Raw genomic sequence first — 23,160 nt, forward strand, 5'->3', positions numbered from 1 at the left:
TTCTCCTAATGCTATCCCTCCCCGATCCCCCCACCCCTGCTATCCCTCCCCTAGCCCCCTACCCCCCGACAATCCCTGGTGTGTATTTCCTCCCTGTATCCATTTGTTCTCATTGTTCAACACCCACTTACAAGTGAGAACATGTGGTATTTGGTTTTCTGTTCTTATATCAGTTTGCTGAGAATGATGGTTTCCAGCTTCATCCATGTCCATGCAAAGGACATGAACTCATTCTTTTTTATGGCTGCATAGTACTCCATGGTGTGTATGTGCCACATTTTCTTTATCCAGTCTATCATTGATGAGCATTTGGGTTGGTTCCAAATCTCTGCTATTGTGAACAGTGCCGCAATAAACATACGTGTGCATGAATCTTTATAACAGAATGATTTATAATCCTTTGGGTATATACTCAGCAATGGGATTGCTGGGTCAAACTTTATTTCAATTTCTAGATCCTTGAGGAATCACCACACTGTCTTCCACAATGGTTGAACTAATTTACACTCCCACCCACAGTGTAAAAGGGTTCCTATTTCTCCACATCCTCTCCAGCATCTGTTGTCTCCTCATTTTTTAATGATCACCATTCTAACTGGCGTGACATGGTATCTCAATGAGGTTTTGATTTGCATGTCTCTAATGACTAGTGATGATGAGCTTTTTTTCATATGTTTGTTGGCTGCATACATGTCTTCTTTTGAAAAGTGTCTTTATTTTAAAATATAGGTCCAATCAGGATAGCTTTCTTGCTCAGTGACTGCGAAATAAAGCCTAACCTCCATACTTCAGCACTAGAGCCCTTCCCAGTGTGGCTCCCACTTACCGTGCCTCCTTCTCCCCTGGCAGGGACAGTCCAGCCACAATGGCCTTCACAGTGCTCTCCAAGCATTCCAGCCTCTGTATCTGTGTTCAGTCTACTTCCTCTGCCCAGATTGCCCTGTCCGGCTCACTTGTGAAATACTCAGCAGTGCTGCTCCTACTTGGAATTAACTTCTCCTATGCTGAGCTCTCATAACACATATTTTGTATGCTGTTCCCAGCCTCACACCCCACAACAGGACTGATGTGTTCATTATCTTCTTTCCTCACAGAGCTTTCCACAGTGAGTTTGACATGGAAAAGCCACTTTCTACTTATCTGTTGAAAAATGCATCAAGCTTTCATAAATGGATACAAAGATACATAATTACAAAATCACACCATAGTTACAAATATTATCTTGTTATTCTTGGGAGTTTATAGTATTTATCTCCACAGATGAATCTTTCAATATTGGATTGAAGTTTGAAATTGTATTTGAAGTCCGTCCCAGAAGCAGTTCCGGAATCCTGGTCCACGGCCACAGTGTCAATGGGGAGTACCTAAATGTTCACATGAAAAATGGACAGGTACTTTCTGAAAAATGTGTAACCATTTGTCTCATCTAAGCTTCGATTCTAGATCTGAAGCAGATATATTTCACAGAATTATTTCATCTATCTTTCCTAATTGAAAAGAAAAATAGGAAAGCTGTAACATGAAATGTTAATGTGGGCAATATTTGGATTCAGATTCCTATGTTGAAAGCTGATTTAATAAAAACGCAGAGTGATGAAAATATGGCAAAATTACCAAAAAAAAAAACAAAAACCAGTAACAACATAAAAAGTTTTAACAAAAGAATGAGAAGCATTTTTTTTCACCAAATGGAATCAGTAAACCTAACTATCAAAATCAACAAACACTAAAACAAACATCTTTCTAAATATCTATAATATATGTATATCAGATATCATGTAGGTGTACTAGATATGTATATATACTATACATATTATTCTCAATGATAGAAATAAAAAATTATGTTATAATTAAATGCCACTTTCATCCTAAAATATTACTAACGAATATTCATGAAAGTATTCAGGTAAATATTAAGAAAAAAGTAAATTTTCATTAATGCTGCTAACTTAATACAACAGATTTTTATTTGGGTTCTAGTACATTCTATTAAATTATATCGAGCCATCATAATAAAATGTATCCCTACTTGGTGCTTACTATGTGTTGGGTACTATTCTAAATGCTTTCCACAGATTAACTCATTTAATCTTCCCAATTATCTCTATGATGTAGATAACAGTATCGATTTTAATTTACAAATGAGAAAATTGGGGCAGAGAGTAAGTTAAATAGGAGACTGGCTCTCTAGCTTCAAAGTCCATGTTCTTCACCAACACTTTAACCTGCTTCGTATAACACACTCCATCTTTAGCAATTAAAGGGATTCATTCTATTTCTTATTGTCCCTCTCTCCCTGTTTTCTCCCCTGTGAAGTTATTTTGTTCTCTCCCCAAGGAGCACCCCCAGTTGAACCTATTTCTATAGACTGCCAAAGAGTGACCCCTTGTGTTCAAATTGCAAAGCTAATCATGTGTGAATATTTGTTAAAGTATTGCTTCACTGTGGTAAATTAAGAAATTCAGTTTTATCACAATGAGGATAAACTAAATCATAGAATTTGCCCTATATTTGCAGGTCATAGTGAAAGTCAATAATGGCCTCAGAGATTTTTCCACCTCAGTAACACCCAAGCAGAGTCTCTGTGATGGCAGATGGCACAGAATTACAGGTGAGAAAAGCTGAGTGTCCTGGGGAGCCTAGACACCCAACTGTAAGATTATGACCTGGCTGAACTTAGGCTATCACTTATATGATAGGTAACACATGACATTCTAAAAGTAGACAAGAAAAGAAAATCATGTTATTATACTAGTTTGTGTATACTGAATCCACATGTGATTCAAAAATATGAATACTACAAAATAGTGTTGAGGAGTTGCTTAAATAATGTGTAACTTACAGAGCAAAAATAGTAGCACAAGAATATTCTAAATATTCTCCCTTTTTAAGAAAAATGTTGCAGCCATTTCTTGGTTAGACATCTTGGATGATTTTAATAATATAGAAGAAAGTATGGGTTTTATTTATAAATAAAAGCAATTACTATGATAGTCTTTCTCATGTAAAAATTCATCACCTCAGTGCCACTTATGACCAGCCTTTGCCCTGCATTTCAGTTATTAGAGATTCAAATGTGGTTCAGTTAGATGTGGACTCTGAAGTAAACCACGTGGTTGGACCCCTGAATCCACAATCAATTGATCACAGGGAGCCTGTGTTTGTTGGAGGTGTTCCAGGTAAGCCTTGTTTAAAGGGAAACGTTTCCAATTCAAAAAACTGAGTTCTCATAATTGTTATTATAGAATTGAACCATGTGTTTTCATGATGCACCCAGTTACTCAAAGGATTTTATATACAGTGTCCTTTAAAAGGAAAAAGCACAATAAAGTGACTAGACTCCAGCATTCTGGCTGGTAGCTATTACTCTCCCTTGCCACATTTGCTTATTTTTTTCTTTCCTTTCCCTTTTAAGTGCCCTCCACACACGTACACACCGTGAAACACATACCCTATTTTATCTCAAACACAAAGAAAACTCATTGACTAACACTACAGTAGGATCTGAGAACTTTGGAGGATTAAGTTTGCTGTGAATTGCTCCCCTTCCTCAGTAGGAAAAAGCACAGTTCTCTCTGTCCATGATTAGTCTGAACTGCAAAAACAGCTGCAGACCATAAGTTGTTGTTCGTTGGTAGTGACATTCCCTCAGAGAGGTTCCCAGCTGCAATTCTGTAAACATCGTCAGTCACTGCTGCTGTCATCTGCCAAGAATGGTGTATAATCCAGGATGGTGACAGGACACTTATGGACAAAACACACGTATCCCAATTGTTTTAAACCTCTGATGCAAGGACCATGTCTTCACATTGAATGCATTTGTTTTTACACATTTCACTAACTCAGAAAACCTGAATGTTCTGACTGGGGAGTGGGATTTAAAAAGGAAATAACCCAGCTTTTGCAGCTGGAACTTGGTGGGGAGTTTTGAATTGACATATCATAGTTGTACATATTTTGGGGGTACATGTGATATTTTGATACCTGCATATAATGTGTAATGATCAAATCCGGATAATTGCAATATCCATCACCTAAAACATTTATCTTTTCTTTGTGTTGGTAACATTACAATTCTTCTCTTCTAGCTATTTTGAAATATACAATAAATTATTCTTAACTGTAATTTCCCTATTGAACTATAAAATACTAGAAATTATTCCTTCTATCTAACTGTATTTTTGTACCCATTAACCAACTTCATCTCCTTCTGCCTTCCCTTCCCAGCCTCGAGTAATACCAACTACTCTCTACCTCTCTTCATGAGATCTACTTCTTAAGCTCATATATATGAGTGAGAACATATGATATTTGTCATTTCATGCTTGGATTGGTGGAGATTTTAATAATCTTCTAATAGATAATTTTTAGACTGACACATAAAGACAATGCTTTAATTAAGAGGGCAAGAAAGCACACATAAAATTAAGCGTCTGACCTTGGGTACTCCAAAAAGAGTTAACAACTAAGTACTCTTTTTTGTGTGAATTTTTCAAATACTAGTATTGACAGTAATGGTAACCCAGTGTGAAAAGAAATATTTGAGACCCTTGCAAAGCAACTCTTCTCCTTTGTCTCCCCCCTTTCACTCCCCTCTCCATTCCCCAGTCCTCTCCCTGTTCCTGACTTTAGGTTTGAAAGGATTCTGGCAAAGGCCAGCACTGCACTTCATGCAGGTGCAGAATGAAAAAGTCTCACATCAGTGCACATTTCTGCACACTGCTTCCCTCCAGAAATCACAACACAGTTTAAAGTGTTTCACAGATTCCCAAGCGTCTCCAGGATTAAATTCACCATACCATGCAAGCTCCTTGACCATCTCTCTCCTCCTCATCCCTGCCTTTGGGATCTCTCCACACCTTCTGAGACTTGCAGTTCCTAAATGTTCAATGATGGTCTCTTTACTCCAGGCCTCTGCATAAGGGAACTGGGCCTCCATTTCTAGGAAATGTTCTTCCTTTCCTCCCCTAGTACCTTTGTAAGGAAGAACTTCTCCCATTCCTCCCCAACCTAATGCCTATTGACCTTTAGGACTCAGCTCAGACTTTTACTTACACACATATGCCCCTTTCCCCCCTAGGATGTGTATGCATATCACTGTTGGAGCACTTAACACAGAATACTGTTGTAACTAAGTAGTACTGATGGCAGGGAACATGACTATATCCAACACACAGCATGGATTGCCTATTAAGCACTGTGCTTGGCTTTGGGAGGTGGACAAAACAAGCATGGACCTCCCTCATGGAAGTTGGAGTATTTGTTCTTCACTATGCACCCAACGTTCTTACTACATTTTTCAAACAAATATTTCTTTTTGACTTTTGTTTGTTTGCTTTCACAGTCTGATCCCAGCCTCACACACTGCCATCATCCTCACTACAAAAGTTGCTAAGCCCCAAGGACTGGATGGGGAAGATAAAGCCAAATTCAGCCTGTCTGAGACACAGAATGAATAGCAAACTTTAGCTAATGAGCCAGCACAGGAGCTAGCAGGCCGAGAGGGTGTAACCACCAGCCCACTGCACCACTGCAGCTTTTAATTCCATCTAAGAATTATGCCAGCAAGCCTAGAACAAAAGCAATTATAATTTAAGATAAAATGTAATTAATTATATCATTTTGAGCTGTTCAAGGTTAATTCCACTAAAATTACATCAGAAACCAGGCATTAAGAAGGATAACTAAAGAAATTAGGCTAAATAAAACCCCTAAATGCACTGAATTCTCTTAAGAATCTCACTCAGAACTCTGGTGACTTATTATTTCTATCCATAAAAAGCTAATGCATAAAATGCATAGAACTACACACCAAAAAAATCAACTTTAGCGTGTGATCATTTTAAAATCAAAATTAAAGATTAGAGATTTTTTTTCTGACAGATGTGGTGGCTCGTGCCTGTAATCCCAGCACTTTGGGAAGCCAAGGTGGGTGGATCACTTGAGCTCAAGAGTTTGAGATCAGCCTGGCCAACATGGTGAAATCCCATCTCTACTAAAGATATAAAAATTAACTGAGTGTGGTGGTGTGCGCCTGTAATCCCTCCAGCTACTCAGGAGGCTGAAGCAGAAGAATTGCTTGAACCTGGGAGGCAGAGACTGCAGTGAGCAGAGATTGCACCGCTGTACTCCAGCCTGGGCAACAGAGTGAGACTCTGTCTCAAAATAATAATAATAATAAAATAAAATGTTTTTGTTAATGTAAACCACCCATGGGTCTAAGCATTCATTCCTCTACTGAAAATCCTTTATTATTTGTATATAGTCAAGGCTTCAACATGGAAACATTTGCTCTTAAAATTATGCATTAATTTCAATAATCAATTACTTAGGGTTCTAGGGCACTGTACTGTCATTACCTACAATTAATTGTGTGGTGAATTATTCAGGCCATTAACTGCTACATGAATTATTACCTCCAGATGATTTCCCTCATAAGCCAAAGGATGGTAAGCTTGGGCAGAATAAAACCCCATGTTCTAAGTCTGGTCTCCAAAGTAAGCAGAAGTATTAGATGCTTCTACCCCTCCTAAGCTTTCCTGTTCACTCATTTCTTACCCAGATGATGAAGTACACTGAGCAGGCTTAAAGAATATATATATAGTCACACTAATCTAGAGACAATAAAAGGAACTGATCTCTCAGGCCCCTTCCAAATCTAAAACTTCTATGATTATAATTCTAAATATGAAATGCCATTTCCATGATTTATTTTCAGTACACAGTTTCTGCATATTCTTACCCTACATTGCTTAGAAAACATTACAGCGGCTTGCTGATGTCTCATTTGCTGTTCTATGTTCTTTCCTGAATTACTGATTTCTAAGTGTTTTCCATCCTTTATCTGCTACTGCTCACATAGCTGTGTGTAAATACTAATAAGCTTTGGCTAAATGGATTTTAATTTTATGATATTTCTAAGCTCTCTAAATTGTTTTAAATTATATTGCTTCCATCATCCTAACATATTTAATTGTGTCTGTACAATTAATAAGCACAAGGCTTCCTCTAGATTTCTAATTAAGATAGGAGGAGAAAGTTCCCCTGGCATAACACAGGGCACCTGTGCCCACACAAAGACTAAGAGTTATCATTACCCTATGTATAGTTCTTAAACCCTCAGAAAAATTGAATTTTAGTTTATTTGGGTTCATTATTTTCTCATTATATTTTATGAACAGGCAAAAATGTAGAGGCTTCAGGGTGAAGGGTCATGAATTAAACAGAAATATTAACCAAGTCCAAAAATAGTGTGGAAGCTAAAATTTCTTTCCTCCTTCTTAGCAAAGAACACATTATAAGTGAGGCCCAGGTGAAATTAACTTTCATAGGTAGATCATGAAAATCCACTGCTGAGGCTTTACACAAGTGGTAAATTTCAGCCTTGAAAGACAGTTACAATATACAGAAATCTGATCATGGAAAATATGGCAAAACATTAAAATTACCATATGTTCATAGGACATCACAAGCCAACAAAGTTCTTGAGAAATGAGCCAATTATAACTATAGTCCACTTTTGAAATGTAAATCATGTTGATGATATGAGCGAGTATGTTTACTTTTACCAGGAAGTAATATTTGGGCTTGGAATACCTCAATTGCAATCTTTGTTTTTATTACTTGCTTTTTTCAGAATCTCTACTGACACCACGCTTGGCCCCCAGCAAACCCTTCACAGGCTGCATACGCCACTTTGTGATTGATGGACACCCAGTGAGCTTCAGTAAAGCAGCCCTGGTCAGCGGCGCCGTGAGCATCAACACCTGTCCAGCAGCCTGACACAACAGAGCATAGCTGCCCAAATACAAAGTTCTTTAGAGCACTGAAAGAAACACAAAGCCAGCCAGGAAGAACAGCAACTCTTCCTTCTGGTGGAAGCTTTCATCTAGTTGAACAGGACTTAAATGAATCATCAGGGACTGGATATTTCTTATTTCTCATTTGGATTCTTACCTTGAGTCCAAAATGTCTGCAATGGACAACAATGGAAGGAGTGGCAAACTTACCTGTATTGAGAGCACATGCAATTCCTACTGGTGAAATTACTGTTTCTGTTTCTAATAAAATAGAAGGGATTCTGAATAAACACTTGCACACATTTTTTAAGTGTGGCTAGATTCTCAGATTCACCTTTCTTTCAGGGAAGATAACTTCCAATCTGTATAAAAATTTCTGTGTCCTAAACTGCCTTTCTTTATTTTGAAGAGACTTACTAACTTAGATATAATCTAAAATTAGATGATAGATTTGGTTTTAGCCCTTTTGTTTGGTCTATCAATATAATAAGAAGAATATTTTTTAGGTTTATAGCTGCAGTTATCAAGGTTTAATAAAGTAAATTTCTAACAGATTACCAGAAAATGTAGTATAATTTAATTTTTTTCTAAAAAAGAAAAAAGGAAATGAACTACTTTTTGCCCTTCCTTATCTCCTTAAAAGAAAAATAAAACTGTACATGAGGGAAGGCTCCTGTAGGTTATTACTATTATCATGTGTTCTACAGGAATCACTGAGGACATCACAGCAAAAACAGTAGGTCAAAATCATAAAATTCAATTTAAGAGTATACAAGTCCTTTTATTAAGTTTGCTCCTAGCCTGGGCAACATAATGAGATCCCATTTCTCCAAAAAATAGTTGTAGATGGGCACACACCTGTAGTCCCAGCTACTTGGGAGGCTGAGATGGGAGGACTGTTTAAGCTCAGGAGTTCAAGGCTATAGTGAGCTATGACTGCTGGTGGCACCACTGCATTCCAGCCTGGGCAACAGAGTGAGATCCTATGTCAAAAACAAAGTGTTTTCCCCACATACCTGCAACACAACCAGTCTTACTTCTAAAATGTTACAATCTTTTTCCCAAGTAGCTACATTACTAAAGTCTAGAAAAATGGGCTTGAATAGCTGGTAAAATGTTAAGATGTAGAAATGAAAGAATTATATCGGAAAAACTCAATGCAGAAGACAAAATAAGAGAAAATGGGCCCTGATATCAACAGAATTAACAATACATAAAGGGAGTAACTTTTGAGGGGAGAGGGTATAAAATATTTTGAGGAATTACCAAGAGGAGTAAAACAATGTTACCTTGATTATATATATTACCTATTTGTATCTATGTGAAGACCTACCTATATCCCCCTGCTACCCTTCTGTCTGAAACACATAAAAAATGATAATGTCGAAGATATCAATGAAAATAGCTAATGTCTATTCCTAGAGGACTTACTAAGTGTCAGCCACTATGATAAGCTAAAGTTGATTATTTTATTTGTTCATTCCACCAATCCTTTGAGGTAATATTTGCAGCTCAGATAACCTGCCCACTGTCATTCAGCTAGACCAAGAAGCCAGCAGTCAAAACAAGGCTGCCTACCTCCAGGGGCAGCATGAATGTCACCTTGCTTCCCTGTCTCCAAAGACTGTCTGCCTTCTGGCTGACCAGCACCAGACAGGTACCATAAAGGAGTGAGCTGGCGAGGTCTCACCGGGAAAAATCAAGAGGGCACTTGCTTTGGCTCATCTAGAAGAGCAGCAGGTTTCTAGAGCCAATCCCTTCTTCTTTAGGAGTGGGTGAGAGAAACCATTTCAGCATAACTGGCAGTGCAACACCATGATGGCCCCAACACCACACACACACACACACACACACACACGTGCATCACATGCACACATGGAGTCTATATAAAGGGTGTAGAAAGGCAACTGAACAAGCCCTTGTCCAAAATGTGAGCACCACAAATTTTCATCTGTGTTATTCACTGATATGTTGCTGAGTCCAGTGCCTGGCAGCCAACTATATGCTCATAATGAGTGAATTTAAGGGAAGCCAAGTTTCCATAAAGTTATTCCTTCACCTCACCTCCTAAGACAACTGCTTGACTTGTAAATTTGCTGGAAGTCTGAGAAAAGGAAAAACAGACAGTGACTTCTCCACCTGAGTTCAACTGAGCCCCAGAAATCTCTGACTTGCCTGAGGGTGTGGGGAGAAGACTGAGGTAATAATGGCACAGGCCTCAGAGAAACAAAATTGCTCTCTCAGGTCTCTGATCACTTTTCAAGTCCTGAAAAGTAGATAAGAAGTTTGGCTACCATGAATAGGACCAGTCAGTTTCTAAACATCACAGCGCCAAAGGACACCATTCCCAGAGAAGACTGCTAGAAAGCAGGATGAGGTGGGCAGAAGGTTGATGAGATTAAGGGTGAAAGCCTGACATCTGCCAAAGCATGAGACAGGAAGGCAGAAACTTGAGAGGAATGTAGCACGACCCTAGCAGCCGGAAGAAACAATTGAATCTCTCAAGGAACTCCTCAAGTGTAGTGATGCTGGCTGCTCAGGCTTGAGTCCCTCAACAGCCCAGCCAGACCACGGTTTACAAACAGTGAGCTAAATCAGCAACCTCAACAGAAGCTGTGTCAAGTGATCATGTCTGAAGGCTGTTGATTAATGAGCTGATGTCAGCTTGGTGGAAGGTTATGAAAGCATGGTGTCACCAGGTTGCCCTAGGACCTATTTGTAATATTCCCTGACAGAAAGCTTATACCTGGAAATGTGAGAAATGTGGGAAGGCAATTTATTCAGGGTAAAAGCCTTGGAAGACTAAAGAATTCATACTGCTGAAAAAACTCTATCCTTTTAATGTCTTTAAATCTGTCATGATGCCCCCATTATCATTCCTGATTTGGTGATTTGTGTCTTCTTTTTTTCCTGGTAACTCTTCCTAGAGGTTTATCAACTTTATTAATCTTTTTTAAAAATCAGCTTTTGGTTCCATTGATTTTCTCTATTATTTATCTGCCCTTATATCATTGTTTCTGTTCTTATCTTTATTACTTCTTTCTTTCTGCTTATTTTGGATTTAGTTTGCTCATTTTTTCTGTTTTCTTAAGGTGGAAGCTTAGATCATTGACTTGAGATGTTTCTTCTTTTCTAATGAAAGAATTTATTGCCTTAATTCTAAGCGCTACTTTAGCTGCTCCGCATGCATTTTGATATGCTGTGTTTTCATTTTCATTCAGTTCAAAGCACTTTCTAATTTATTCAGTCATTTCTTCTTTTATTCAGGGGTTATTCAGAAGTGTATCACTAAGTATTTGAAGAGTTGAAGATTCTCTAGGTATCTTTCTGTTATTAATTTATAATTTAATTCTACCATAAGACATACTTTGCATACCCTTCCATACTTTGAATACTTTTCAATTTATTGAAACTTGTTTTGTGGACAAAATATGTTCTACTTCGTACATTTTCCATGTGCACTTGAAAAGAATGTATTCTGCTGTATCTCGTTAAAGTGTTATCAATTGTCATATCCTCTCTATCCCTACAGATTCTGTTTACTTGTTCTACCAGCTGAAATTCTCAACTACAAATGTGGAGTTATTTCTCCTTTCAATTGCATGAGTTTTTGCTTCATGTAGTTTGAAGCTCTGGCATAAACATTTAAGATTGTTAGGTATTCTTGATGTCTTGACCCCTTTATCATTATGAATTGTCTCTCTTTACCTCTGTAAATTCTTTGCTCTGAAATCTTCTCGTCTGCTATTAATATAGCTACTCCAACTTTCTCCAGATTAATATCTGCATGGTGTATCCATTTCTATCCATCTAGTACTATTCTTTCTGCCTGAAAAACTTCCTTGAACATTTTTTAGAGTGTAGATCTGCTACTGATGAATTCTCTCAGCAGTTGTTTGGCTGAAAAGTCTTTACTTCATGTTCAATTTTTAAAGATACTTTAAAGATATTGCTCCAGGCCAGGCACTGTGGCTCATGCCTGTAATCCCAGCACCTTGGGAGGCTGAGCCGGGTAGATCACCTGAGGTCAGGAGTTTGAGACCTGCCTGGCCAACATGGTGAAACCCCATCTCCACCAAAAATACAAAATTAGCCAGGAGTGGTAGCAGGCACCTGTAGTCCCAGCTGCTCGGGAGGCTGAGGCAGGAGAATCACTTGAACCCAGGAGGCAGAGGTTCCAGTGAGTCAAGATTGTGTCATTGCACACTCCAGCCTAGGCAAAAAGGGCAAAAGTCTGTCTCCAAAAAAAAAAAAAGATATTGCTCTTTTGCCTTTTTGTCTTAATATTTTCTGATGAAAAGTGTGCTCTCATTCTTATTTTTCTCTGAATGCATGTGTCATTTACTATCAAGTTTTAAGATTTTCTCTTCAATTTAGTTATGATATATTGTTTTATTTCCATGTTTCTTCTTCTTCAGGTTGGTTAAGCTACTTGAATCTGTGAGTTTACAGTTTTCATCAAATTTGGGGAAAATGTGACCATTATTTCTTCAAATTTTTTTCTATCCCTTCTTCTGAGAAGCCACTTACATATATATTAGACTACTTGATAATGAAACTCAAAACTTATACTTTTTTAATTGCTTTTTTTTTGTACTTAATGTCAGATAATTTCTATAGCTATGTCTTCAAGTTCATTAATCTTTTCTTCTCCAGTATCTAATCTCTTAATCCTACTCAATGTATATTATTACTTCAGATACTATATTTTTCACCCCTAAAAGTTCTATTTGAGTCATTTTTATATCTTCCATTTATCTCTTCTTTATGCTTTCATCCACTACTTGAATGTTATTTATGGTAGCTTGTCTATTGTATTTGTCCATTTTCACACTGCTATAAAGAACTACTGAGACGGGGTAATTTCGGAAGTAAAGAGGTTTAACTCATTCACAGTTCCACAGGCTTAATAGGAAGCATGGCTAGGAGGCCTCAGGAAACTTAAACTCATGGCAGAAGGCAAAGGGAAGCAAGCACATCTTAGCAAGGTGGAGCAGGAGAGAGAGAGGGAAAAGGGGGAAGTGCACACACTTTTAAACAACCAGAGCTCATGAGAACTCACTATCATGAGAACACCAAGGGGAAAATCTACCCCCATGATCCAATCACCTACCACCAGGTCCCTCCCCCAAAACTGGGGTTTACAATTCAACATGAGATTTGGGTTGGGACAGAGCCAAACCGTATCATTCACCAACGCTATCATCTGTCATTCTGAGTCTGTTTCTATTGACTAAAGATTGTCTTGACTGTGGATTGCATTTTCCTTTCTTTTTTTTTTTTTTTTTTGGCAAGGCCTGGTAATTTTTTATTAGATGCTAATCATTGTGAATGTTACACATTTGGTGCTGGCTTTTGTTGTAGTTTTTATTTTTATTTTGAGCAGTTGTCTCCCTTTGGATAAGGTTAAGAGTTACTTGAAGTCAGTTTGATCCTTTCAAATCTTTCTCTTAAGCTTTGTTAGGGTAAGTCCAGAGTAGTCTTCAGTCTATTACCATCTCCCTAACCTAACTCTAACCCCACTTTGGCAGTATTTTGCTGAAGACTCTACTCAGTGATCCATGTACTATATTAAAACATCTTTCCACTATTGCTGAAACACATATTCTTCCCGGCCTTGTATAAGCTCTGAGGAATTTTTCTTTTCTTTTCTTTTCTTTTCTTTTTTTTTTTTAGTTGGGGGGGTGGCACAGTCTCACTCTATTGTCTAGGCTGGAGCACAGTGGTGCAATCTCAGTTCACTGCAACCTCCGCCTCCTGGGTTCAAGCGATTCTCCTGCCTCAGCCTTCCAAGTAGCTGGGATTACAGGCACCCACCACCATATCCAGCCAATTTTTTCATTTTTAGTAGAGATGGGGTTTCACCATCTTGGCCAGGCTAGTCTCAAATGCCTGACCTCAAATGATCTGTTTGCCTCGGCCTTCCAAAGTGCCAGGATTACAGGTGTTAGCCGCCAAGCCCAGCCCTTTGAGGAATTTTCTATCACTCCTTTCTCCTTCCTGTCATTCTTTCTCCAGCCTCAGGCAATTTCCTGCCTCCATTTTGTTTTCTTCCTTTAAGGAATATTCCATTTTTATTTGGCAGACAAAATGAGGTTACTTCGAGATCGTCTTGAGTCTCTCAAGGCTTATTTTTAAGCTTTGTTAAAGCATTTAGTCTAGTGCCAGTTTGGATCTCTTATGAAAGCATGACCTTTCTAAGTCTTTACTCAATGCTCCACATGTTCAAGATCTTTCCACTTTAACTGGTTGGCATTCAAACATCTCCCAGTTCTGTGTAGGCTCTGAGAGTTTGTCATCTTATAACTCCCTGGCAGCTTTTCTTTTTCACCTAAGGTAATGTAGATGCATCTATGTCTATTTAATTATAAGTTAATAAACTTTTCATTTTAAAACACTTATATGTATATTTTCAGAAGCAGCAAGGTAGACAAAAAAAAACCACACACACACATTGGTGAAAATTATATCTGATCCTAAAGTCAGTCTTTTGGAAAAGACAATTTCATTAGATGGATGCTGACAGCCATTGAGAGAAAATGAAAGCAGGCTGAGTTTCTGGGGACTACCACAAGAAAAAAAGAGAACATAGAGAGCTGGCCCCAACCTCAAAAGTGATCCTACATCTAACCAAATTCAAAAATCCACATGAGGTTTCTCAGTATCTATCGTAAACAATTTATCAAGATATCTGGTTAGCACTTAGGGTACAATGTGATAATGGGACATAGTTTTTCTTGGAAAAATCAGGGTTAGAACCACAGCTTTGACTTCATTTACATTTAACCAGTAATCTGGGCTCCTATATGGAAGTAGCTTAAATGCCTTGCAGATTAACCATGGACTAAGAACTTTCTTTGATCTTGAATACTCTTCCAAAACACAACCACAGGGCTCCATTTCTCACCCAATATAATTATTCCTGAGCAGAGCATTATCAAATAATATCAAGACAGGAACTGGCTTGGGGTAGTAAGGTAAAAGGATTTAGCTAAGTAGCAACCCAAATATGAACAAGGAAATGAGCCTAAGACACCTTAAGCATTTAGAATAAGCCCCACCTGATTGATGACCATGGCGAATTAAGCTTCATCTTCAATTACTGATATTAATGACCTACTGTGAGCAAGATGATCTCTAAGGTACTTTCTAATTGTGAAATATTATTCTGTCTTACCTATCAGGCATAACTGATAGCCTATTACTACGTGTGTTTTATTGACTACATTTCTGTCTGTCTTATTAAAAGTAAATAGTTCAATTGTTGTCATCATTCAAAGGTGCCACCACTTTTATTTGTTTACCAGATCACAAGATGATACTGGTCCATTACCCTTGACCGAGTCAGATCTTGACAAAAGACTTAATGATGCTATTTAGGATGCATTTCCTTGCTGCTTTGTGCAGGTGGCTTTCTCATTGTTGCATAGACAGTGATAGGAACATCAGTTATTGTCAGGCAATGACTTCCAGGGCATCTCCGGAGTTTCCTGAATAAAAAAGCAGATGACATGTAGTTAGATACTAAAAAGGGGAAATATTTTTTTCAGAGCACCCAAATTTTAGTGTATATTTAACTGTTTTAAATCACTTTGAAATCTCTGAATGTCATAAAATGAGTACAACATGGTGTTGCTGATGAGGCACCTATTTTAGACTGATGTAACAAAGAAATTGTGGCCTTTGCCATGGATTTAATCACAGGAAATTCATATATTCAAAGGTAACCCTCCAGATGCTCATTTTGAAAGGTATGTAATGATTGCTAAATGGCAAAACAAAGTGCATAGTAAAAACATAAGTGATAATACCATGGCAATTCATGTGCATATGCACCCTAAAATCACTTCAGTTGAGTGATTTCAAAATGAGAATGTTTGTGGCAAAATACAAAACTGAACATAGTATTCCACATACTGTTCAAATGTTGACAGACTCTCAGATTTGAAATGGCCCTTAAATGACACCTAGTCCAAAAATACATCTTATATATGAATTTCCTTTCCAACATTTCCACCAATTAATAGTCACTCAGCCCTAAACATTTCTAAAGACTGGGAGCTTATTATTTCCCAAAGTAGCCTATTTCATTCTTAGCTAACTCCGATTTTTAAGTACCTACACCCTGTTAAACTTAAATCTGTGTTCCAAAAATTTCCAACCAAGAGAAACTAACAATGTAGTATCTAAGGTTTTGCTATGATAAATATCAGAGAAGTGGAACTAACCATTTTGCAAAACTGCTTTGTCTCATAGAATCTTCATACTCTGTATCACTCTTTCTGCCAAAGGTCACAGCAAAGCCAAAGTGACACCAAATCTGAGGTCTAAGTCTTTTTCATATTTTTAGCCTTATGCCTAGCACAGTGCCCTGTACATACTAACACTGAAGGTTTGTTTGTTTAATTGAATGTTACCTAATCATGAAGCTATCAACAAAACAGTCTATTAGGCTGGTACAAAGGTAATTGTGGGGATTTTTGGTTAATAGCTAAAAATGTACCAGAAAGAGAGAGAATGAATTGGTCTATCATCAAGACTTACAGAAATACAAAATACAGACTCTATACTAAGGAAACCTGGGCTCTGTTAATACTAATTTAGAAACAACAATGTTTTTGAATTCCTGAGAATTTTTTCTTGCTTATACTGAATATCAGCTGAAGGTTATATTGATGATAGCCAATACATATTTCCTCAGTTGTCAGGATTGAAGACTTTACCTGGTTGGTGACATCTCCTTCCCATTACAGGCAGCACTGGAGCTCATCCCCGGTTCCAGCCCAATTGAAGAATCTCCTCCTTCCACTGGAAACTTCCTTGGCTGAGTCCCAAACTGAAAAGGCATAATTCACTGAAAACCTAGATTAGAAAGTTAAAATATTGGGGGTGGAGACAGACTGTCATCAAAGACTTGTACGGAATTTTTTTAGGAGTCAGAGTCTTACTATGTTGCCTAGGTTGGAGTGCAGTGGTTATTCACAAGTGCAATCATAGTGCACTACAATCTTGAACCCCTGGGCTTAAGCGATCTTCCTGCCTCAGCCTCCTTAGTAACTGGAACTACAGGTGCACACGTGCCTGGCCTTGGAATTTTTAATATTACTATCTTGTTATAGACATATAGAAATATTCTGAGTGTTATTCTATTTATAAATAGCTATAAAAGTATTTCACAACTATCCCTTATGTACAATGTAAGTCTTGCAAAAAATACAAAATAGCCACCAAGTGATACAAGGATAGTGTACCCGATGGTTAACATAACTGAAGTCCATTTCTGCTGTGTGAAGACAAAATTCGGTTTGCCTCTAAATAGCTGTTACAATCACCAAGCACCTCTCTACCTATCTATACTCTTCTCTTCCTTTGGAGCACAGAATTTTGCATTTACCAAGATATCTTCAACTAATCCTTCTGCTCCAGGTGATTATTTATTTCCCCCTGCTTCTTTATAGTCACAGTAAAGTAGTTAAGAAAGTAGCCTTCGGAGAGCTGGATTTATCTGAGTTCAAATCCTGGTTCTGGCCCTTCCCAACTATGTGATCCAAGGTATTTATCTCTATTTCTCACAGGTACATTGGTGATAATATTATTTACTTCTAGGAAAATAGTGAGGATTGAGTAAGGTAATACATGTAAAGTGCCTAACACACAGTAAGTGCTCAGTAAATGTTAACTGTTATTATTCAGCATGTACTACTGAGCATTAGTAAAAATATATATAAATATATGCAAGTATACATGAGATATTAAATTTATTATGAAGTAGACATGATGTATACACATAAACACATACAAATAAACTCCTTACTGCCTACCTCGGAACTCTTCCCTACCCCACTGCTCCCACCCTTCATTTGCTATGGCCAATGCAATCCATTAAGTCTGAACTGACATTTTACTTACTCTGTAACTTACTTCTATAAACCCCCTTATCTAAGTTTCCATAGCAACCTTTATTTCTGCTTTGTAACAGTTATCGTCATTCTAATTCAAGGTTTCTCAGCCATGACACTATTGACAGTTGGGATCAGATAATTCTTAGTCAGCGAAGGAGGAAACTATCCTGTGCATTGGAGGATGTTTTGCAGAATTCAAGGCCTTCGCCCAGTGGATGCAAACAGTACCCCTCCCCCAAAGTTCAAAACGTCTATAGACATTGCCAAATGTCCCCTCATGGGAGAGAGAAGCAGAACTGCCCACTGTTGAGAAATACTACCCTTACTTTTGTAAATGCTTAATATCCTCCCTCATTCCAAGTCTGTCTTTGTCATCACTGAATACTTAATACCTAGAACAGTGTTTGGCACACAGTGAATATTTAATAGCTCTATCTTGAAATAATTTGCATGTATTCAACTATTAGCCCACAAGGGATATGAAAAATTTAAAATGGCTCAACTATTTCTTATGCCCAGTACAGTATACTATGCCTAAAAGTAAATGTTTATTGGTTGCAATAAAACTAAATTAAGGTTTAAGAATTTAAATATGATAACTTTTATAGACTATGTGTCAATTATCAAGAAAAAAAGTGTTTTGCTCAATGATGATTTAGTAAAACCACACTGTGGTTTAGTGTGATTATCTGTGCAGGTGTTAACATTGTTATTTGATCAAGGATAAATAGACTTACCAATATAGGCTGAGTCTGATTCCTGTAGAGGTGAATAAATCAATTCTTCTACTGACCTCCACAGAAGCCTGGAATTGCCAAAGGAATGATGATCAAATGTTCCAGTGACACCCGGAAATTATGACATCAGAAGATTCTTTCACATAGTTTCCTACCTGCTAAAGAATCAAACATCTCAATGCATAGCTCCAACAACCAGCTGAGGATAATTAAAAATTTTCTCTTAAAGTCTTTTGAAGAGTTTCATTCTTATTGTTACTGCCTTATTCCTTATTTCCCTATGATTCCTTATTTCCCTATTAGTATTTTCATCCATGAATGAGGGCCTATAGTCTAATCAATCTGTACAAAATTAGAGTTGAGATTCTTCTCATTTTAGATCCTGTTTTCCTCATTCTCTCTCTCCCCTAGACTTTCACTTATATTATGACAAATAAATCCAATCTATCTACATCTTCATCCCACTCCAAAATCCTCAAACCCAAACTGTACCTTTACAGATTTCTCTATAACTCTTACATGGGATTCTTTACATGCTCTCTCTAATGCCTGGACTAACCTTTTTTGTTTTTTACTGTTTCCTCAAGAGAGTCTTCAGATTCACAAATGACAGGAATAATTACAATTGTGAAAGGAAGAATACATCTTGTACTGTCCTCATTATTCTGTTCCCTGGGCCCTGGGCTGCTTCTCTGCTCGTACCACCTTTGCATTTCTCTGAATTGCTCTCCCTCTCCCAACTCGTTTTTGGCTTCTGTATCAATAGCTTACCTCATGAACATCTGCTCTACTCAGTAATGTTTAGTTTAACCCTTACATCAGAACATTACTCTTCAGCTAAGCAGTTTTTCAATTTGCATATCTGATGACTAAACTATTAAATGTTAGTGAGCATGTTTTTTTTTTGAGGCAGAGTCTTACTCTGTCACCCAAGCTTGAGTGCAGTGGTGCGATCTTGGCTCACTGCAACCTCTGCCTCCCAGGTTCAAGTGATTTTCCTGCCTCAGCGCATCCTGCCTTCCGAGTAGATGGGATTACAGGCACACACCACCACACCTGACTAGTTTTGTACTTTTAGTAGAGACGGAGTTTCTCCATGTTGGTCAGGTTGAACTCCTGACCTCAGGCGAGCCACCCACCTCAGCCTCCCAAAGTGCTGGGATAAGAGGCATAAGCCACTGCACCCGGCCCTAGTGAGCATTTTTTTTTATGACATAAATTCTTTTTTTAATTTATTTTTCATTATTGAACTTAAAGTTTCATGTGCAGAATGTGCAGGTTTGTTACATAGATATACACATTCCATGGTGGTTGGCTGCATCCATCACCCCATCATCTACATTAGGTATTTCTCCTAATGCTATCCCTTCCCTAGCCCCCCACCTAACACTGTTGTGTTTTCATATGACTCATGTTATAGAAAACTGGCATTTTACATAAGAATTAACTTGATGTTGAATACGATCTTACCTCTACTTTTTCTTACTAGGATAGTATCTACGAGTAAGTTGATCACCATTTTAGCTTAGAAAAATAATTTAACTGACAGTGTCACAGTCACACAAACAAATAATTGCTGGCCATTGTTAGCTAATGTATCTTAGGACCTAAACATTTGGTCCTTAGGATGGCAAAAAAATTTGATAGTTTACATGTTTGAGAGGAGGTAGCAGTGGAAAAGTGATGGTAGCATCAGAATTAGATTTAAATTTGTTTTTGTTGTTATTTTTTGTTTGTTTGCTTGTTTTTGAGACAGGTTCTTGCTTTGTCACCCAGGCTGGAGTACAGTGGCATGATCATGGCTCACTGCATGCAGCCTCAACCTCCTGGGCTCAAGCAATCCTCCCGCCTCAGCATCTCAAGTAGCTGGGACTACAGGTGCATACCACCATGCCCAGCTGATTTTGTATTTTTTTGTAGAGACAGAATTTTACCATGTTGTCCAGGCTGGTCTCAAATTCCTGGGCTCAAGCAATCCACCCACCTTGCCTTCCCAAAGTGCTGAGGTTACAAGCGTGAGCCACTGTGCCCAGTCAGATTTGAATTTTGACACAATGTTAGTGCTGAGATTTTGAGCAAATCACTAAAAGTCACTAAAATCACTAAAAGTTTGTCTGTAAAATGGTATTAATTCTTACCTTATAGAGTTGTTGTGAGGAATACAAAATTATATAACATGTATAAAGTCAATGACTGGGATACAATAATTCAATCAGCACTACTTCCTAAATATTTTTGTGTCATTCTTGAAATCAGAGTGTTGAGACATTGATTTCACTTTTTAGTCGTTGATATATATAAAGTAAAATATCTGTAAGTGGGATATTCTTAAAATCTTCTAATTTACCATTTTAACTAGTCCATTTGGTATACCATGCTTCCTTAGAATGGGTGATACAATGAAACAAACCAAACAGTAGCCTTAATGATGAAACTTTATGACATTAGAATAATACATCAGAAGACAAAATGAACTTGAGTCTCCAGCAGATTTTCATAAAGCAATAGATAGACAAGAGCAGTACAAATGGTGAATTAAAAGACAGTGAAGTCTCCAAATACTCCCTTAAGTATCATAAGCTCAAGAGCAATAATCTTTCAACTCTCAAGATATTAATTCATGAGATGCAGAAAATGAGTGATATTTGAACTTGCCATAGTCTAAGAAAAAAAGACCCATGGACTTCATTCATTCATTTAACAAATATTTGCTGAGAATCCACATGAGCCAGGCATGTGTTAAGTGTTAAAGATAAAAGATTAAGCAAAAACAAACACAGTTCCTGTTATAGTGGAGTTTATAGGTTAGGACAGGATTGGCTTTAGTCTAGGATATGAAATCTAAATCAAAGACAAATGTGCATTAATTAGGCGGAAATGGGTGGAAGACAAAAACACTGACACAGCTGAGGAGGGGGCAAACAGAGGAAAACAGCATGTTTCTTGTTCTTTCTCCATCACAGTCTCCTGTTCATCTCATGCCTAGGTACCTAAAGAATTCTCTTTATTCCGAAAAACTGAATGATTCAACAAGGTTATATGTCTTAGTGTTGATTTTTCTATAGAAATCTCTTTTTCATTTTCAGCATGTGGAATTCTGTCCATTCTATTTGCTCTGTATGTTAGTCAGTTATTGCTCCAATAAAACTGCACCCCAAAACTTCAAAGGCTTCAACAAAAAAACATTTCTCTTGCTTATAAGATTCTGAATAGCCTGCTGCAGTTCAAATGATCTCAACTTAGCTAATCTGAGTTTGCCTGTATGGAAGTTTTGGAGTGGTAAGGCTCTCCCTTGCTTTACTCTTAAGCAGAACTGTCTCTCAGTCTGATTCTCTACAGACTGAAGTTATTAATGAGACGTGTTAGGACTTTTCTATGTGTGGCTTCTAGGGAATAATGACTGTGACTGCATGAGGGGTAGGGTTCTGCAGAGGCCAGTATATCATCTGACTAACACGGATAACAGACTGATACAGACCTATTCACATCACTGCCTATGAACTGGACCAAGACTTGCAAATTTTGTAAGCTCCAGACTTTGGGACTTTAGCATCAAGACCCAAAGTGCCCGACTGTACCTCTACCATTGACCCTATGCTAAATAAGCAGTTAAGAATAAATCCAGCCTGCAAAAATGTACTGATTAAAAGCTGCCTATTACCAAAAGATATAATCCATTGCGACTTTAAACTACCAGCTACCAGAAAAATGTAATAATAATTACTATGTGTCTAATGGGACAACAAAGTGTTCTAATCAATTGAATATTACAGTTCATATTAGCACACATTCATAACACATACCATATAATTTAACTTTTTACTAAACAAAGAAGACTTCTTGCGGTTTCATAGTTCCTCAGAATTTTTGTGGAAAATACTACTTTCATTAAAGAAGTACTTGAGTTCTTAATTAAATTCTGGTCTAATTTTATCAATAAAAGTTTACACATTTTAATGTTTGACAATTTTATGAAGTTGGTAATTGTCATAATGCCTATTTTTAAAATCTTCTCCTCCTCGATCCCATCTAAATACCCATCTAAATGCCTAGCGTTAATCCCATCTCTTCTATCAGACTTCTATTTACATCCTCAACCACTGAATCCTATTGCACTTATAGTCAATGCCACACAATTCTTTGAGTATTTCACGTGTATGTCTTCAATTAGATTGTAAGCTTCTTGGAACTGGATCCATGTCTTAATTTCTTTTGAATCCTCCCAGAAAGCCTACAAGTTAACTTGGTGAGTATAGAGCGTTCAACAAATACTGGTTGGGTCTCTGATCTTAGTTTTGCCATTTTTGTCAAAGTGTATAACCATCTAGTTTCAATTGTGCCCTGACATGTCTGTTTCTCTGGGGTTTCTTTTTGCTCAACGCCATTGCTCATTTTCTATTAGAACAAAGGGTTTGCTGGATAGAGATGCTAACGCAACGTCTCGTGGAATGTGAATAAACGGAACTGATCCACCGCCCAGGGTGTTGACGCTATGAACAAAAATTAAACCTCTGATAGCCTACGAACAGCTTAAAGACACATATTTTAAAATACCACTCTAAAGCCTAGTTACCCGCCAGTTACCCCGGCCTCCGAAGCCGTAGTTGCTCAAAGATGTTGACAAAGCAGCAAGGATCTGCCGTCCCGAGGCCAGTCGCTATGGTAACGGTGAGACGCAAGTGCACTCGCGCCGCCTCCTGACGGAAATCCTTCGTCTGAAAC

General features: G+C 37.8%; 2 protein-coding genes across 8 annotated transcripts in view; one reads left to right on the forward strand and one right to left on the reverse strand.

The window, feature by feature from the left end:
* LAMA4 (laminin subunit alpha 4) overlaps nt 1–8,353 on the forward strand; it is a 151,472-nt gene extending 143,119 nt beyond the window's left edge. For all 4 annotated transcript variants that reach the window (XM_012438425.2, XM_012438424.2, XM_064360768.1 and 1 more), the window contains 4 exons: nt 1,261–1,391; nt 2,518–2,611; nt 3,060–3,179; nt 7,637–8,353. In XM_012438425.2, the coding sequence (XP_012293848.2) occupies nt 1,261–1,391; nt 2,518–2,611; nt 3,060–3,179; nt 7,637–7,782 (491 nt within the window). In that variant the 3' untranslated portion in view covers nt 7,783–8,353. The remainder of the gene's footprint in view (nt 1–1,260; nt 1,392–2,517; nt 2,612–3,059; nt 3,180–7,636) is intronic.
* Nucleotides 8,354–15,072: 6,719 nt separating this feature from the next.
* FAM229B (family with sequence similarity 229 member B) lies at nt 15,073–23,140 on the reverse strand. 4 transcript variants are annotated; one of them, XM_012438450.3, is made up of 4 exons: nt 23,012–23,140; nt 18,439–18,596; nt 16,523–16,661; nt 15,073–15,289 (listed from the first exon to the last, which is right to left on the reverse strand). In XM_012438450.3, the coding sequence occupies exons 3-4, from the start codon at nt 16,645–16,647 to the stop codon at nt 15,172–15,174; spliced, it is 243 nt and encodes an 80-aa protein (XP_012293873.1). In that variant the 5' UTR covers nt 16,648–16,661; nt 18,439–18,596; nt 23,012–23,140; the 3' UTR covers nt 15,073–15,171. The 4 variants fall into 4 exon arrangements, with proteins under 4 accessions (XP_012293873.1, XP_012293875.1, XP_012293876.1 ...); XM_012438452.3 differs by having other exon boundaries at nt 23,023–23,111; XM_012438453.3 differs by having other exon boundaries at nt 18,439–18,593; nt 23,023–23,102.
* Between the last annotated feature and the right edge of the window lie 20 nt (nt 23,141–23,160).

The sequence above is a fragment of the Aotus nancymaae genome, unplaced genomic scaffold (assembly GCF_030222135.1).
Source record: "Aotus nancymaae isolate 86718 unplaced genomic scaffold, 86718_ANA_hifiasm-v0.15.2.pri h1tg000040l, whole genome shotgun sequence".
Classification (NCBI taxonomy): domain Eukaryota; kingdom Metazoa; phylum Chordata; class Mammalia; order Primates; family Aotidae; genus Aotus; species Aotus nancymaae.